The sequence below is a fragment of the Phytophthora sojae genome (assembly GCF_000149755.1).
Source record: "Phytophthora sojae unplaced genomic scaffold PHYSOscaffold_2, whole genome shotgun sequence".
Lineage (NCBI taxonomy): Eukaryota > Oomycota > Peronosporomycetes > Peronosporales > Peronosporaceae > Phytophthora > Phytophthora sojae.
In genome coordinates, this window is record NW_009258116.1 from 3,256,170 (window position 1) to 3,272,252 (window position 16,083).

Sequence of the window (16,083 nt, forward strand, 5' to 3'; positions counted from 1 at the left end):
GCTCTCCAATCTTATCTCCCAAGGATGAAGTAAACTTAGTTGGAAAGACATCTTTCCTGTGCGGGTGCTGTCTGTGCCTGTAGGTGCATGAACGCAGCGCTATATGAGGCCAACAAGATGTCCAGGGCGATTTGTATATCTTCAACATGGATCCGTTGGAATCCAAGACTGACGAAATCCCTGTTCGCCGTCGTCTTCATCTCCTTATGTTGTTTGTTTGACGTACTTGCGCTACTGAAGTGTGGCGGAGACATTGGTGTTCATAGATTCAGACGCCTGAAGTACGGTGCTCCGTTCGGTGTGTAGTAGCATTGGACCCCAGACAGCAAAATGCCTTCCATTCAGAGAATGAGCTCGGAGAATTGGGTCAGTGAGAGATCGACTCCATATCAATGATTGGCCTAGCACACACGCAATGGCCCTGCTTTAGTTGCTAGCAGCGTGCCTTTCGCCGCCTCACTCGACGTCTGTGGCTCAATTGGTCCATCCCGATGATGACATTCGTGGCCCTCGTTGCGATGTGAGCTCGACTGTATTTTTCGCGACGAAACACTTCATCATTCATTCGTCGACCTGCGCCGGAAGCTACACTTGCCGTTGACATGAGGGCGCTGGCCTCGATTGCATTGCTCTCTTTGACGTCCTCCCAAGCGCTGACAAACTTAAAGACCGACTGGGACGCCTACACCAGTGCCCTCGTGATCCCCGATGTGATCGACATGACGAGCGGCGGCCACATCGACATGCAGATCGGTCGCGCTGCGCACAATTGGACAGAGGACGGCTCCGTCTCCGGGGACATTTACGGCTACGCGCTCAAGAACGCCACCCCGACGTTTCCGGGCCCAACGATCAAGGTGGCTCGAGGCGTCCCCATTTCCGTCACATGGTACAACGAGCTGCCGACGCCGCATCTCCTGGACGACTAGCATCGCCATCGCCGAGTCTCATTGCTATCCGTACTGCGGCGTGCCAACTGTTGTTCATGTTCACGGCCTCGAGTCACCCGCCAAGTACGATGGGTTGCCACTGCGTACGATCTACAACAACCAGTCGCAGAAGTTCGTGTACCTCAACAACCAGTCTGCCTCGACCAAGCTCTATCATGACCACGCAAACGGGCTCACTCGGCTCAATGCGTGGGCTGGGCTCATGGGGGTTTACGTGATTCAAGATGCCGACGCAGATGCTGCGATCAACGTGGACGTGGAGACCGATATTCCCATCATGATCGCAGATCGGCTCATCAACGAAACCGGAGCGCTAATGTACTCGGACGACAATTGCCAAACGGGCATCACGCGGTGGGTACCCGAGTCGTTCGGAGCTGTGAACACTGTGAACGGTATTGTCATGCCCTACGTCGACGTTCCGCCAGCTGAAGTTCGTCTGCGCATCACGAACGGTGCCAATGCTCGGCACTACAACTTGACGCTGCCCTTTGCCGGTCAGTGCAAGGTTATTGCCAAGGATTCCGGCTTCGTGCAGCAGCCCGAAGATCTGCCGACACATTTGTTAATCTATCCCTTCGAGCGAGTGGAGTTGTTTTGCGATTTCTCAAGTGACGTTGACGGCACCACCTACGACATTGTAGATATCCCGACAGTGGCTGTCAGTACAACTTACGACCCGCGTGTCATGCAATTCCGCGTGTCGGAAGAGCTCAAGACTGACACGATGACGACACGCACCTTGCCATCCACCCTAGTCCAGCGAAAAGATCTCAAGAAGCTGTATCAAGAGCTTGGAGGGAAGAATCGATCGATCATCTTGGGTGAGATGGACGTGTCTACGAACTGCCCGACCAAGAGCTTGATCCGATATCGTGGCATCGAAATCAACTCGACCACCATCAAGAATACCCTCGACTGCACGAAAGGCAAGGTCGAGAAGTGGCACTTTCAGAACCCGACCGACGACCCGCACCCTTTTCACTGGCACGTGGTGAATGCTCAGTGCGGCGCCAACGACGACGAAGTGGACACTAACGCGCTGAAGGACGTGGTGGTGATTCCAAATGCAGGATCCAGCCGTGCCTCAACCACCGTGACCCAAATATGCTATGTGGCGTGTACTCCGGACGAGTTTCTTGTTGAAGGCAGCGAGCGAGGTACTACCGAGTATAACTTCGACACCTCGGAGCCATATGCCACATCTTGGAGCACGAAGAGAACAACATGTTGAGTTTGTTCCAGCTCACTGACGGTGACGACGATGCCCCGAATGACGATGGATCGACTTCCACTACAAATGAAATCACCACAGCGGCCATCGTGTCTGCAATGGGTATGAGCGTGCTTGGAGCTGTCGCGACCTCGATGTCGATACTCGTCATCTCCGTGGAGAAACTCATGTTCCTCGGCAATCCGCGCTCACTTTCTGTCGCCTTCTCGCTGTCTGCCGGTGTCATGATCTTCATCGCCTTTGCCGACTTGTGGATGGAAGCTGTCACGTACTACAAAGCTGCATTCACAACGGGTGGCAGTGCCGACCCTGAAGCGTACGAGACCGGTACTACTTCTGGTAGCACGGGTACGTGTGGGAACACCTGTGCGGGCAATGCATGGCTTGCTACAATGGGCGCTTTTCTTCTCGGAATGGCATGCATCCTTCCTGTGGAGTATATCGTGCACATGACGGTGGAGAAGAAAGGATCGTACTGGGACCAGCAGAACGAGAAGGAAGACGAAGTTGCGGTGGCTAGCGCTAACACGTCACCCTGTGTCATGGGGTCGCGCCGCGAGATGAATCTGCTTGAGACGGGTTCTGATGATGAAGCGAAACTCTTAGCGGTTGCGCAACAGCAAAAGGAGCAGTATCGACGAGCTGGCATGATGACAAGCATTGCCATCGCAATTCACAACTTTCCAGAGGGGTTGGCACTCTTCGTGTCATCGCTGCAGGGGATGGAAACTGGGATAATTCTCTCCATCGGAATCATCTTACACAATTTGCCGGAGGGAGTGGCAATCGCTGCCCCTGTCTACTACGCCACGGGTAGTAAGTTACAGGCATTCAAGTGGACTGCTATCAGTGGTGTTGCCCAGCCCCTTGGTGCTGCTGTCGGATGGGCTGCTGTGTCCGGCGGTCTGAGCTACGCACTCCAAGCCTCACTATATGCTGTAGTGGCAGGCATGTTGGTTTGCATTGCTGCCAAGGAGCTGCTGCCGGGAGCGTATCGATTTGACCCCAAGGGCAAGTACTTCGTACTGTCCTTCTTTGTTGGCATCTCGATCATCGCGTCCAGTCTGGTGCTTATCCATTACGCCGGATCAGACTAAAACTACTTGAAGGCTGAGTATATATTAATGTTGAGTTTTGATATTTTCATTCAAATATGGTTTCCCTTGCAGGCGAAGAATTTGTGGGTATTGTACGCGTATCAGGATTGATGTAGGACGGCATGACATTCAGTGTTTTGGGCCCCACTGCGACTCTGTTATCAACGCGGATGCCACGCGGTCTAGCGATCCCGGTTTGGTTGAGATCGCCTCCAAGATGTCGATCAAACACACTGATGGGGCCAGTGCATAATCGCTCGCTGCAAGGTTCTACACGATGCCCGGACACGCTTCCGATTACGAACAGATCGTTCTTCGGCACATTTAACCAGTGAACTTTGCGGATAACGAAGAATTCAGCTCCGCCTTCTTCTACCATTCTCAGGATGCCGAAGGACTTGAGAGCATCGACTTTGTAATAGAGTTTGTCGTGCTCCCACAGATATCCTCCCAACATGGTCATTTTGCTGCGAACCCCAAGCGTTGTATCTACACAGCATGGCGCTGTCAATACGGCCAAGGTTCCATGGCACCGCCACGTACAGATGGCCGCCCAGACCACTCGGACGCTGGTCACGAATGCTGTTAAGCCCAAAACGATGACGCCATGACCGATCAAACTCCAGAGATAGTATGACACCGCGAGAGCTGTTGGCCTCGAGTGCCGTAGACTCGATCGATTTATCCACGTCAGATAGTAATGCATTAGACCAGCACTCAGAAATTCCCCTAGCAGAGATGTTTCGTAGCTGAAAAGAAGCCTTTTGAAGAAAAGTCTCACTTTGTCACGCAACCACCGAGTGCCCTCAAGTATCTCAAACGACATCGAGAGTATCCCAGCCAGATTGTACCCTAGGGAGATGTACTGAATTATCGAAAGCAGCCCGTCCTGCGCGATCAGCAGAAACAAATCGCTCATAATTCCCTCCAAAAGCATGTACATCATCACGAAACGATGGTAGTTCGTCGTTCCATGGGCTGAAAGTCGCAGACTCTCCTGCATGAACACTACTGCGTTCTTGCGTCGAAGTTTTTCGTTCATCCGATCACACCGCCTTCCGTATTGCTTGCACATTATGTAGCTTTTGCGGAGCAACATGCTGCGGTATATCATCCAAATGGCGCCAAAAGTACCATACCAATACGATCGTCGGTACCCAAAATCTCCTCTGTCCTCAGCCAATTCCACCCCATTGATATCCAATGTCCCAAGCCCTCGAACTCGAACATATGCTGTCTTGTCTTGCCTGCAATACGTGCCTTCGGCCTCCTCGTAAAAAGAATAGTATCCGATGGATCCGTGGTAGAAATAGTGTTCAAAGTAGTAGCTTTCGTCCTCACAACTGCTCGGCGCTGTCGAATACGGCGCGATTTTCTTGGTCCCCAGGATGTACGAGCCGTGAATATTGTACTGCGGGATCACGAAGTGACAAACCTGCCCGTGATCGACCCGATAGTAGTGCGTGACAGCAACATTCCACCACGCATGAGCGATTAACAATCCTTCAACGGGGCATAACTCTGCGATATTTGCCGTCTCTCGCTTTGCATCAGCAGGAACCACTAGATCATCTGTTAGTTTATGCGGCGTCACGAACTTTAAGTAGCTTCGTCCTTGCAACAGCAATGGCACCATGCCCACGGTCAACCACACAGCCATCAGCATTCGGCGCGCAACCCTCACGTCGCAAATTCTGTTGGAGGATTCTCTGCTGTCAAAAGACCCGATGGTAGTGCTGTGCCCTTGCGAGCGCCTTGTCGTGGGTAGCACCGGCCCAGCTTTCGAGCCGAGCTTCATCATTACGAACATTTATTTGCAAAGGCAAAGTGGCGACGAAGAGGTGAAGATGGTAGGCCGAATTCAAAATCTGAAACTGCTTTGTCCCCGCTTTTAGTCGGATGTCTACAGAATTGGTTACGTTCGCTGGTCCAGTGAGGTCAATGAGGACTCCTCATTCAATATGCAGCAGTGTTGACTACCCGAACTCCGCCAGCAACAAACCCGGATCAAAAGATGACAATGCGTTTGAAAATGACAAAAATCATATCGAATTTGCAAGTACATTTTTGCGCGTGCTACTCCTGCAAAGTATCCAATGGATCAATCGACATCCGATACTTGATAGCTGCCCTAGTGGGCGAATTCGACTCGGGAACCCCTCCTAATGTTGACCCCACCATGCTAACCATGCCCGTACACGGTCGTTCGCTGCAACCTGTTACGATGTACCCACTCACTTCTCCAATCACCATCAAGTCTCCCCTCGGAATCGCGAACCAGTGAAGCCTGTGAAGCACTATAAATTTAGCGCCATCCTCCTCCACCATCTTGAGCATCCCGAATGACTTCAGTGTTTCCACCTTGTAGCAAAGCCTTTCATCTTCCCACACATAGCCCGTCAACAAGATCATCTTGCATCGTGGCCCGATCGCCGTATCAACACAGCACGGGGTCACTAGCAGCTTTAAGGACCCGAAGCTCCATCGAACGCTGACGATAGCCCCGAGTGATCGAATTGAGGTTATCACAAACACGATTCCGAGTACGATGATGCCGTGACCCACAAGGCTCCAAACGTAATACGATACTGCCTCTGCTACCGGCTTCGTCCCTTTGAGGCTGGATTTGTTCAGGCCAGTAAGGTAATGTTGCATCGCAGCGGAGCACACCAGTTCACCAAGCAAAGCTGTCTCGTAATTGAAGAGGAGGCGCTTGATCAAACAACGCACCTTCTCACCCATCCAGTTCATCGCCTCCACCATCTCGAACAACATCGACAGCACTCCCGAAAGATTGTACCCCAGTGAGATATACTGCACCTTCGCGAACAACCCGTCTTGCGCGATAAGCATGAACAAGTCGCTCATCAAGCCCTCAACCAGCAGGTACACTAGTGCAGCCCGGTGGTAGTTCCTGGCCCCGTGCGCTGAGAGTCTCATGCTCTCTTGAACAAACACGACCGAATCTTTGAATCGCATGGGCTCCTGAAGACGATCGCACCTCCGCCCGTACCGCTTGCACGATATATAGCTCCGCCGCAGCAGAAATGAGCGATACAGGATCCAGGCAGAACCGAACAAGCCGTACCAGTACGAGCGTCGGTACGTTGTATCGCCGATATCGTGTGCCAGATTGGCTCCATTGCTGTCGTAGGTCCCGAGGCCTCGGACAAGCACGTAGCCGATGTTATCATTAGCACATAAGGTGCCAACAGCTTCTTCATAAAAGCCGTAGTAGCCAATACTCCCGTGGTAGAAGTAGTATTCGAGAAAGTAGCTGTTCTCAGCGCAGCTAGCGGGCGATGTCTCCGACGGTGCAACCAACTCGGTGCCGAGAGCGTAGTTGCCGTGGATATTGTACTGCGGCACAACAAAGTGGCACACCCTCCTCTCCTCGAGTTCGTAGTAGTGCGTGACACCGACGTTCCACCAGGCTCCTGCAATTACCAACCCTTCCATTGGACACATCGTCTCCATGTCGGCCGTGTGCTTCGTTGCGGTTGCTGGGACCACCAGCTCCTGCGAAATCTTGTGCGGCGTCACGAACTTCAGGTAGCTCCTCGCTTGGAGAAGCAACGGCACGAGTCCGACGCACATCCACACTGCAACCAGCATCCTCTTGGCGGTGAACAGCTTGGCACCCCCCTCTTCATCGAGAGTCTCTTGGCTAATGCGGCTGATGGTTCTGCTAGGACCCCCTTCACTGTCCACGCAGTAGACCGACGATCGCTTCCTGCCCGAGACGATGTATCGGCTCACGCTTGTGGCCGACTTCAAGGGCCTCACTTTCCCCATCTCGATGGGAGGCTTGTTCTCAGCCATCCTTGTTCACTTCACTTGGTAGTTCAGCGTGCTCGTAGTCACAGTGTTTCAGTGGCCAATACTATGGTAATGGCGGCAGCCGCACAGGGTGCGATGGAAAATAGTGCTAACCTTAGTGTTTCCGAAGGTAACGGATGTGGAAAACCACCGGACGAAAATGGCAACCGGGAGGCGATGTCAAGACTAATCCCATGCGGGTTCTTGTCTGGCGGCCGCGGAGGGTGTCGATGGTCAATGCTAGCTATCATAGTGGTTGTTCTCCCGAGTAGTCCGGGGACAGGTTCGGGAAAGACCTCCTTCTACATGGTCTTGGGTTGTGTCCAGGGATCGCTAGTTTTCAAGCTAATCGTTTCCAGGCAACCGAAAGCTGGTTGTTGCGACTCGCTACTGAAGGTTTCTTGGGCCAAGTGCACCATGAATAGACTCGCTCAGTGCAAGCACTGGTGCTTATTCAGAATACTGAAGTTGTATTTGGGGAGGCAGCCACTTGGTCGGTCACATGCCCAGGACGATCTCATTTGCCGGAGCGTCCTAATGCCAGCAAATAGTGACGTCAACCCAAAGCCGTCGCGAGAACCGGCCGCAGGCCGTTATCAAGCCGTGCTCAGTAAATAGCAAAGCGTCTTCCGATAGCAGCCTGCAAAGCTCGCGTTGCGAGGCCTGTCGTTGAAGCTGCAGCGCCGAGGATCCCGTCACGCCGGTGGCGCCGCCACGTCACGTCACTCGTATGCTCGCTCGGGTGCGGGGGTTCCCGCGAAGCAGCTTGCGTGCGGCGGTCTCTCCATCTGCTGGGCCGGCCATGGGGCTGGCGTTGGTGCCGTCCTGCAATGCTGGACCCAAGGGGAAGGCGTTTCACGGCTGGGCGCGACGCCGAAATAGCGCGCGGCAACCGCAGCGAACGTGCAGCCCGCCGAGCGAAGCTTCGTGGCGGCCACGACTGGCTGCGGCGCGTTCTGGTCGGGCTCATGCACGCCGCGCACGCAAATTTAAATCAGTGGCGGGGCGCAGCGACACCTCGCGCCATCACGGGATCAGCTCGGCGGCTTCAGCGGCAGGCGGCTGGCAACCAGCGTCGCTGCAGCTCGGGGGGTGGCGGCGGGGGAGGAGTGACGCAGCAAGTTGCTGCAGTTGAAGGCGGCGCAGCGCCAAGGGACCAAGTGGCTCCGATCCGAGCTTTGCCCTGATGCAAGGAGTGCAGTCGCCGAATGGCTCGCGGTGGTCACAGCCAGGGCGGCTTCCGCGAACCTTCTCTGCGCTAATTCGTTGAAGCCCATTGCTAAAGCTGTGCTGGAAGATCGCTGGGGGACTCCCGCAGGCGAAAGCAGCAGCTTTTGCTGCCTGCTGCGAGCAGTGCTGTCTTCGCTTCCAAGCTTTGAGGAGCTGGAGCATCATTGGTGCAAGCAGTGATAGACTGTCATTGGCAGTAGCTCAGTGGCAAGCAGCCAGTGGCCGGAAAAAGGCTGTTGCTTTTCAAGTCTTTTAAGACTGGGTTTTAAAAAACCCAGTTTGTTGGAGCTGTTGTGCGAATTGCTTCTGATCGAGACGCAAGACCCATCCGTTTTGATTCATGAGTTTTTTCTGGAAAATTGAAAAGCAACTTTTCCCCTCAATATGCTCCTTTTGATCAACGATGTTTTTCCCTGAAAACTATTTTTACCTCAATATTATGTTGTCCTGCACCAACAAATGCATCGGCTTGATTGGATCAAATGTCTGCTGTGTGTTACATCTTGCCCATGAGCGGCCTGGTAGGAAACTTATTTTGGGTCGCAATTCAGTAGTAAGCACTACAGTATACTGGTACATCCGAGGGTTGTGACCATACTCCGCTCAATATTCAGCAGCCACCGCTGAAAGACCGCAATAATCATGATGTGGGCGGCAGAACTCTACTGAAAAGTGTAGAGTTTAACACAAAGCCGATACCAACGTCACTTTGAGTGATTTCACTGAATCAATTGTTGCAGACGACAGCAGCACACCGTGTAAAATCGTCGAGCCCGGGACAACATAGCAGCGATCATGGCGCTGTAGTCCGGTCGAAAGGAAAATCCGCTTGGCGCATTGCCTATTTCGCCGTCAACAGCGGCGTGCCAACGGCGCCGGCAAGACCAAAAGACGCAGCGCCTCATGCGGTATTTTTGCTGGTAAACTCGGCGCGGCCTGCCGTTCTTATCGCCGCCCTCGCCACAAAGCACGCCGTGGCTCCGCTGCACAGAGCAGCAGGAAAGGGTGGCGGCGCAAACGAGTCAGCTGGGAGCGCCGAAACCGGACGCTGCGGCCTCAAGAGCATACATTTGCCAAGTCTCGCCACGCTTACACTCAAGCCCGTAAACCGGCTGTCGGGTAGAGCTGACCACGTCCATCAACGCAGCTCCTTATGCACGCGCCAACCCTAGTGTAGCTTCGTGAGTAGCAATTGCCGGCGGCCTACATGTAGCGCCTTCCACCGATCCCGATAGCGGCAGCTGCAAGTCGCTATAGTTCATGCATGCAATGGTCTAGTAGCTGTCACTGTTGCCAGCGCACCAGAAATCTCACAGCAAAGCGCCACCGAAAAACGGGGGGGAAGCACGCTTCGCTACGAACTCGACAATGGCCGTGTGTTGCAAACTTCCCACCTCCGCTTTACGCCTCAAGACATCATTTTTACCGCCGATTTAGCGAAAATCCATTAGGGGTCGGGAAGAATGTTCCTTCTGCCAGCCCGGTCGCGCGCACAGCCGGGCGTTGCCTCTCGCCTTTTCCGATCTCGGGCTCATTCGCCGATATCCCCGCTAGGCCGCAAGAGAGACAGAAACAGAGTCGATCGTCCGCCCAGCCAGCAGCACCATGAGCAGCCCGCGCCAAGACCAGGACGAGCAGAAGCAGGAGGAGAAGCCCGTGTTCCGCACGCTCACGCCCAACGAGCAGTCGGACCGCGTGCAGTACCGCTCCATGGCCATGGCCTCCGCGCCGCCGGCCTTCGGCATGATGGGCCAGCGCAGCCCGCTCGAGCAGATGGGCGGCGCCTTCCCCGCCCCGCTGGCGTTCAACATGGCGTCCAAGAAGTCGGCAGGCGTCTGCAAGAAGCCCGAGGCCGCGGGCGCCTCGCACTCCTTCGGCATGCGCGTGGACCGCACCAAGTACGTGAACGTGACGCCGCGCGACCTGCCGCCCGCCCCCTTCCGCCTCGAGATGCACACCCACTTCCACGTCAAGCTCGAGTCCACGCAGCGCGTGTGTGGCGTCGTGGGCATCAAGCTCTGCGAGCTGGATACGGACTTCGAGTTCAAGGCCGACAAGTGCAAGTGGAAGGTCGAGTACCGCCGCAACGGCGGCGCCCAGCGCGTCAGCCTCAACATCGTCATCTTCAAGACGAACAAGGAGGAGTACGTCGTCGAGGTGCAGCGTCGCGAGGGCGACGTCACCGCGCTGATGCACCTGTACCATGAGCTCAAGAGTCTGTTCCGCCGCAGCCAGCTGCTCAGCGAGAAGACCCCCACGTCGAACGGCGTCAAGCGCGCCGCCCCCAAGCCGCTCCCGAAGCTGCCGCTGTCGCCCGAGAGCATCCAGGACGGCGTCTCGGCCCTCAAGGGTCTGCTCGAGAGCAAGTACGCCGATGCGCAGATGCAGGGCGTGCTTGGTGCCATCTCCATGTCAACCATTGAGGAGACCCGATCCGGCATGGCTGGCCTCGTGCCCCAGCTAGTGACGCTGGCTCAGTCCAAGAACTCGAACGTGACGCGGTTAGTGAGCGCTGCCCTCGCACGGCTCTGCGATCACCCGCAGTGCCGCCAAGCCTTTATTCAGTCCGATGGCTGGCAGTTTATTGTGGACTGCGCCGCTGGTGGCGCTGGTGTGAAGCCCGAGGTGCAGCGAGAGAGTCTCCACGTGGTAGAGACATTGTGTCCGCTGTACCACGACGAGCTGGCCAAGTCGGAGAACGCCGGACGTGTGCTGGAGCTTGTGCAGGAGTGGCAGAAGATTGAGGACCCCCGCCTCAAGAAGCACGCATGCAACGCACACCGCGCCCTGAAGGAGGCTGGAGTCCTCGCGTAAGTAATTTCAAGGGAGATCGGAAGGAGGGATCATGCTCGCAGGGCTCGCTCGGGCAGAAAAGCTGGTAGTCGTAGTTCTCGCCCCTGCCCGCCTCCGTCCGTATCTTGCTTGTAAGATATACCTACCTTCCCCAAGGTCCGTTTATTTTCTTAGCTTGCGCCCCGGACCTCGTGTTAAGTGTATGTCTGTCGAATCATGAATATGAAAGAATTTATCTTCATCAATTTTTGTTGCGATCCCGACCACGGATCTGCGTTCCGCACAGTCATATTGCCGTTTGCTAATGCAGCTTCGTTAGGACCTGGTCGGGGAACGCTCGTCTCGGCTTTCGATCGTCTTAGACGATGTGGCGACATTTTTCTTATTTTTGATTGCCAGTTATTAGCTCGATCGGCTAGGTTCATCGTCTCCAGACTGACCAATCTGAGACGACTAAATCACCAGTCTCACTTTGGAGACGAGCGTCTTCACTGCGTTTCGATGGTGCAGAGCGAAAGCATCGTTGCTGCAGTTGCTGCGGCCACGGGGGCTCTCGCGACGGCGGTCCACACCACTGTGTGGGCAATTTCGAACCCAACGCAGAACATCCTTACCCTGACACCGCTAGAGTTTGAGGCTACGCTTTACGACGCTGTCTACGACGAGTGGTTTCGACAGAATCTCAGGTGTAGCCAAGCTACGTTTCTACGGCTTTGTGGTGTTCTGCGTCAGGAGCTGAAAGATTTTGAGCTAGATCGATTTATGAAGGAGCACTCTTTTGAGGAGAAGGTTGCTTGGGCAGTAAGGGTGCCTTCCATGGCTGCGAGTTCTCGAGTGTTATGGTGCTGAGTCGAGCAGCTTGACACACCAAAACTAAGACGGTCTCCAGCCAACCGACCACGTCGGCTCGGTTCACCTTAGGGGTAGGCTTACCGGAGACGAGCGACTGAGACGATCATTCTCCGACCAGGCCGAAGGGGAGACTTTTTGTGCTGTTAAACCGGCCCTTGTGAACACAAAGCACAGGACAACCGCATCTCGAGATCGGTTGTCTCTGTAGCGGAGCGCTGTGTTTATCACAAGTGTTTCCACGACGATTTCCGTGCGTGGGAAACCCCATCGCATAAAGCGATCTTCCGGACACTTCAACATTGGATCCGCTTCGACTCCGAGTTCAACCCGAGGAAAAGCCTATCTCAGTAACGGTACGCAATGGAGTGCATTAGGAAAATAGAGGAAGCAGTCTGCGTAGCTGTTACGTGACGACAGCTCGAGCGATAGCTGCGCACCAATATCTCTACCGCTCCGCTCCATGCCGGGACTAATTACTATACGAACCGATACGCACGCCTCCTACACAACATCGGAAGCTTTACTGGCCGGAACTCGCTTCTCCACGGACCACCCTCCTTCAAGAGTTTCCGTCGTCATTGTAATGGCAGTCTCCGACACGCTATCATCGTCCAGGAACGTATCCATTTCCGAGGCTTCGTCCTCTGAAAAGATAAGCTCGTGCTCGAGCACATAGCCCAGCACCTGGTTTTTGACGGACCTACATAAAGAAAATATTCGGTAATGAGGTTAGCCTTGGTCGTGACGCTGTAGTAATAAAACCTGAGAAAGGGTCGTACGTGGGGAACCAAATGTTCACCGGAAGAAGCCAATTCAGCGAGAATTTGCAATCTGCCCCGCCGAACACTTCGCGCAGGCCGAGGCTGTCCGCAGCCTCGCCCTTCAGGCGGTCAATCTGTGTGGTCCCCGTGGTGATGACGCTGTACTGGTCGCACATCATGCACATGGTGAAAAGGCCGAAGAGCACGGCTTCCAGGATCAAGCATACGACCCGAATCGCTCCGTAGGTCGGGCAGCTACGAGCATCAAAAGCACGCACAAGTTAGCAGCAAGTCAAAACGCCACATTACTCCGCTACCCTTTGTCACGTACGATTCGTTGATGCACTTGGCGTAACGGAAGAATACTAGCGTCAGCGCGTAGGCGGACAGCACGAAGACATAGAAGATGAAGAGCAGGAAGAACTTGTGGTTGCCCAGGCCCACGCAGTTGTTGACCCAGGGGCAGTGGTGGTCCATCTTGATGACGCAGCGATCGCAGATCGAGCAGTGATGCGCTCTCCCCGGTTTAAACTGACGGCAACGGCGGCACGTGCGGTATCTCTGCTCCTCCATCCTGCAGCACAGAACAACCATAGCGTCAGCTGCAGCACTTACTTAACCAGCTCCACCGCGCAACCAACTCGTCTTCTCACCGCGCAATCTCGTCCTTCGAGGCGTGAGCAAGTGCCACTGGTAGCGCCGACTCGGGTACAGCTCCAGGATCCGTCAGCATAGCTAAGAAATGCACAGAAAACGATGAATAACCCGATATGGGTGCACTCTTGCTTGAAGCTCCTGCCTGGCTGTTACCGACCTTTTCCGTGCGATACGAGGGCCAAGAAGCACAGCCCCGAGAAGATAACAATGTGCAGCAGCCCCAGAGGCGACAGACCCATCCACGGGTACACCACCACGCCCTGCAGCAGCAGCAGCAGCGTTAGGCCATAATCATTCCTCGGTAGCGAGCGAGCGAGCGAGTAGGAGAGGACGCGTACCACGACGGTGCACTCGGCGTAGAGCACCAGGAACCAGGAGATGACGGCGCACACGACGCCGCACGGGTCCTTGTTGCACCACAGACGCACATTGAAGCCCGTGCCGCACGCCGCCGGCCGCTTGCGCTGCTCCAGGCTCGGCATCTTCACTTGAGCAGGAGATCACTATGAAGTCCAGTATGGCCCGGGGGATGATAACCGCTCATGCTTTATGGCATTTATATTTTCGACGATAGTTGATTTGAGTGGAGATTGTGTAGACCATCACTCACAACACAGGTCCTACCTATTTTCTTGCGGAGACCCATTTGAGCACCTTCCCCGTGATCGCCATGGCGCCCAAGAAGCCCGCGCAGACGTACGGCCGCATCGCGCTGAGCGACCTGACTGCGTCCCAAACGAGCCAGTGGACCGTGCGAGCTGTAGCCGGAAGCTCGCGGCAGTTCGAGTGCCCGCAGGCCCAGAACAACGCGCCAACTGACCCCGACGTGGCCGCCGCGGCCTTGCGCCTGCAGACGGCGACGCTGGACGAGCGCAGGAGCGTTGGTCTCCGCTGTGGCGCCTGCGACATCGCGGCCTTCGAGTCTCTGGACGAGCAGTACGCGCACTTCAAGTCGGCGGCGCACTGCGTCAACCTCAACCGCCGAGCCCGAGGCCTCGCGAGTCTCTCGGAGGAGAACGCGCTCGCGTATCTGGAGCGTCACAGCCAGGACAAGAAGAGCAAGGCAGAGAAGGCGGACGAAGGCTATAGATCATCCTCTTCTTCTTCCTCCTGGTCGGAGGAGGAGGAAGATGAAGATGAGCAGGAGAAGGTGGCTACGACCACAGAGCCCGTGGTGGAGTTCTCGGACGGCAAGAGCATCTTCAAGGTCGGTGCTGTTACAATGGCTACTACGGCTGCAAGAGCAGGGTCCTGATTGTTTTGTTGGTGGTTGCATTGTAGGTGTTCAAGAACATTCTACCGGATGCCGACGAGGAGAGCTTCAACCCGTACGCTTCTCTGGACAAAGTCTGCGCGTCCAAGTTCCGGTGGGCGGTCTTCCTGCTGCGTAGCGGTCGCTTCGCAGGCGCTGTGTTCGAGAAGGACAAGGCACTGTGTCACAAGACGTTCCAGCGGTACACGACCCGGCGGAAGCAGGGAGGTGCTCAGTCTGCAAGCGACGCTAGCGGCAAGGCCAAGTCGGCGGGTGCTACGCTCCGAAGGTACAATGAAGCCGCGTTGAAGCAGGATGTGGCAGCGTTGCTGCTGGAGTGGAAGGACGTGTTGAAGGATGCGGACTTGATCTTCCTCTCGAGCGGGAAGACGGAGCGCGCGACGTTTTTCCCCGAGAAAAATGCGGTGCTGCAGCCAGGTGCATTTTGCTGGACAGTGGCTTGTGCTTATGTAGAATAGGATTTTGATGGCTGTGCCAATTGAATTGCTGTCTTTTAGGCGACAAGAGACTGAAGCGGATTCCTTTTGCTACCTTCCGTCCGACGTTCGAAGAGGTGTGCCGAGTGCGTTCCGACCTCTGCAGCGTTCGGTTCTCGCCACTCGAAGCAGAGGCATCGTCTCCGATTGATGACTCCAAGAAGTCGAAGAAGAAAAAGAAGAAACAACCGAGAGATTCGCCCTCCAATGCTGCAGCTAAGGTAGAAACCCCCAAGGACGAGGAGGTGGACGAAGAAGAAGAAGTTCCCCGGATCATCCAGCTAGTGAATGACGGTGACCTGAAGGCGATCAAGGAGCTACTTTCGAGTGCCGAAGAAAAAGACATCGAAGTAAACGAGGTAGACGCAAAGTTCATGTCGGCACTTCACCACGCTGCTGCAAAGAACGCAGTCTCCATTCTGGAATATCTTCTCGAGCAAGGAGCCAACCCGGCCCTTGTGGATCTTCACAACCGCCCGCCGTACTTCCTCTGTGGAACAAAAGAAGCTCGCAATGCATTCCGTCGGTACATGGCAGAGCACCCAGATGCGTGGGACTACGCGACGGCGCAGATTCCCGAGGGTCTTACGAGTGAGATGGAGCAGCGCAAGAAGGAAAAGGAGGCTGAAAAGCGAAAGCGCGCCCGGGAACGCAAGAAGCAGCAGAAGAAGGAGGCCGCTGAGCAGAAACGCGAAGAAGAGGCTCGCCAGGAAGAGCTTGAACGCAAAATTGCAGCAGGCCTTGCTTGCGATTTTTGCGGCAAGTACGCAGGCAAGTCTCCGTTCACACGCTTGGATTTTAAGTACTGCTCGACGGGCTGTGTCAATGGACACAAGCGCAAGCTGATGAGCGAAGCCGCTCTGCGCCGGCTTGGGGGTTGAGCAGGTTGGAAAAGGGGTTTCCATCATGAATGAAATCGAGATTTTGAGCCCGAAACGGTT

The 16,083-nt window shown here is 55.1% G+C and overlaps 7 protein-coding genes across 7 annotated transcripts; 4 read left to right on the forward strand and 3 right to left on the reverse strand.

Moving 5' to 3' along the window:
• Positions 1-602: 602 nt before the first annotated feature.
• Positions 603-3,281, forward strand: PHYSODRAFT_324973 (hypothetical protein; the record flags this gene model as incomplete). The annotated part of the gene is made up of 3 exons (XM_009520781.1): positions 603-889; positions 930-2,110; positions 2,143-3,281. The coding sequence occupies 3 exons, from the start codon at positions 603-605 to the stop codon at positions 3,279-3,281; spliced, it is 2,607 nt and encodes an 868-aa protein (XP_009519076.1).
• Positions 3,282-3,327: 46 nt separating this feature from the next.
• On the reverse strand, positions 3,328-4,941 carry PHYSODRAFT_484933 (hypothetical protein; the record flags this gene model as incomplete). Its single annotated transcript, XM_009520782.1, has 1 exon — positions 3,328-4,941. One exon carries the CDS (start codon positions 4,939-4,941, stop codon positions 3,328-3,330), a length of 1,614 nt encoding a protein of 537 aa, XP_009519077.1.
• Positions 4,942-5,357: 416 nt separating this feature from the next.
• PHYSODRAFT_483094 (hypothetical protein) lies at positions 5,358-7,076 on the reverse strand (the record flags this gene model as incomplete). The annotated part of the gene is made up of 1 exon (XM_009520783.1): positions 5,358-7,076. One exon carries the CDS (start codon positions 7,074-7,076, stop codon positions 5,358-5,360), a length of 1,719 nt encoding a protein of 572 aa, XP_009519078.1.
• An 854-nt stretch (positions 7,077-7,930) lies between these two features.
• Positions 7,931-8,287, forward strand: PHYSODRAFT_324975 (hypothetical protein; the record flags this gene model as incomplete). The annotated part of the gene is made up of 1 exon (XM_009520784.1): positions 7,931-8,287. One exon carries the CDS (start codon positions 7,931-7,933, stop codon positions 8,285-8,287), a length of 357 nt encoding a protein of 118 aa, XP_009519079.1.
• Positions 8,288-9,935: 1,648 nt separating this feature from the next.
• On the forward strand, positions 9,936-11,144 carry PHYSODRAFT_349764 (hypothetical protein; the record flags this gene model as incomplete). Its single annotated transcript, XM_009520785.1, has 1 exon — positions 9,936-11,144. The coding sequence occupies one exon, from the start codon at positions 9,936-9,938 to the stop codon at positions 11,142-11,144; it is 1,209 nt and encodes a 402-aa protein (XP_009519080.1).
• A 1,332-nt stretch (positions 11,145-12,476) lies between these two features.
• Positions 12,477-13,875, reverse strand: PHYSODRAFT_486645 (hypothetical protein; the record flags this gene model as incomplete). Its single annotated transcript, XM_009520786.1, has 6 exons — positions 12,477-12,675; positions 12,755-12,991; positions 13,068-13,310; positions 13,390-13,471; positions 13,551-13,653; positions 13,732-13,875. The coding sequence occupies 6 exons, from the start codon at positions 13,873-13,875 to the stop codon at positions 12,477-12,479; spliced, it is 1,008 nt and encodes a 335-aa protein (XP_009519081.1).
• A 188-nt stretch (positions 13,876-14,063) lies between these two features.
• PHYSODRAFT_556459 (hypothetical protein) lies at positions 14,064-16,023 on the forward strand (the record flags this gene model as incomplete). Its single annotated transcript, XM_009520787.1, has 4 exons — positions 14,064-14,600; positions 14,675-15,083; positions 15,164-15,733; positions 15,842-16,023. The coding sequence occupies 4 exons, from the start codon at positions 14,064-14,066 to the stop codon at positions 16,021-16,023; spliced, it is 1,698 nt and encodes a 565-aa protein (XP_009519082.1).
• Between the last annotated feature and the right edge of the window lie 60 nt (positions 16,024-16,083).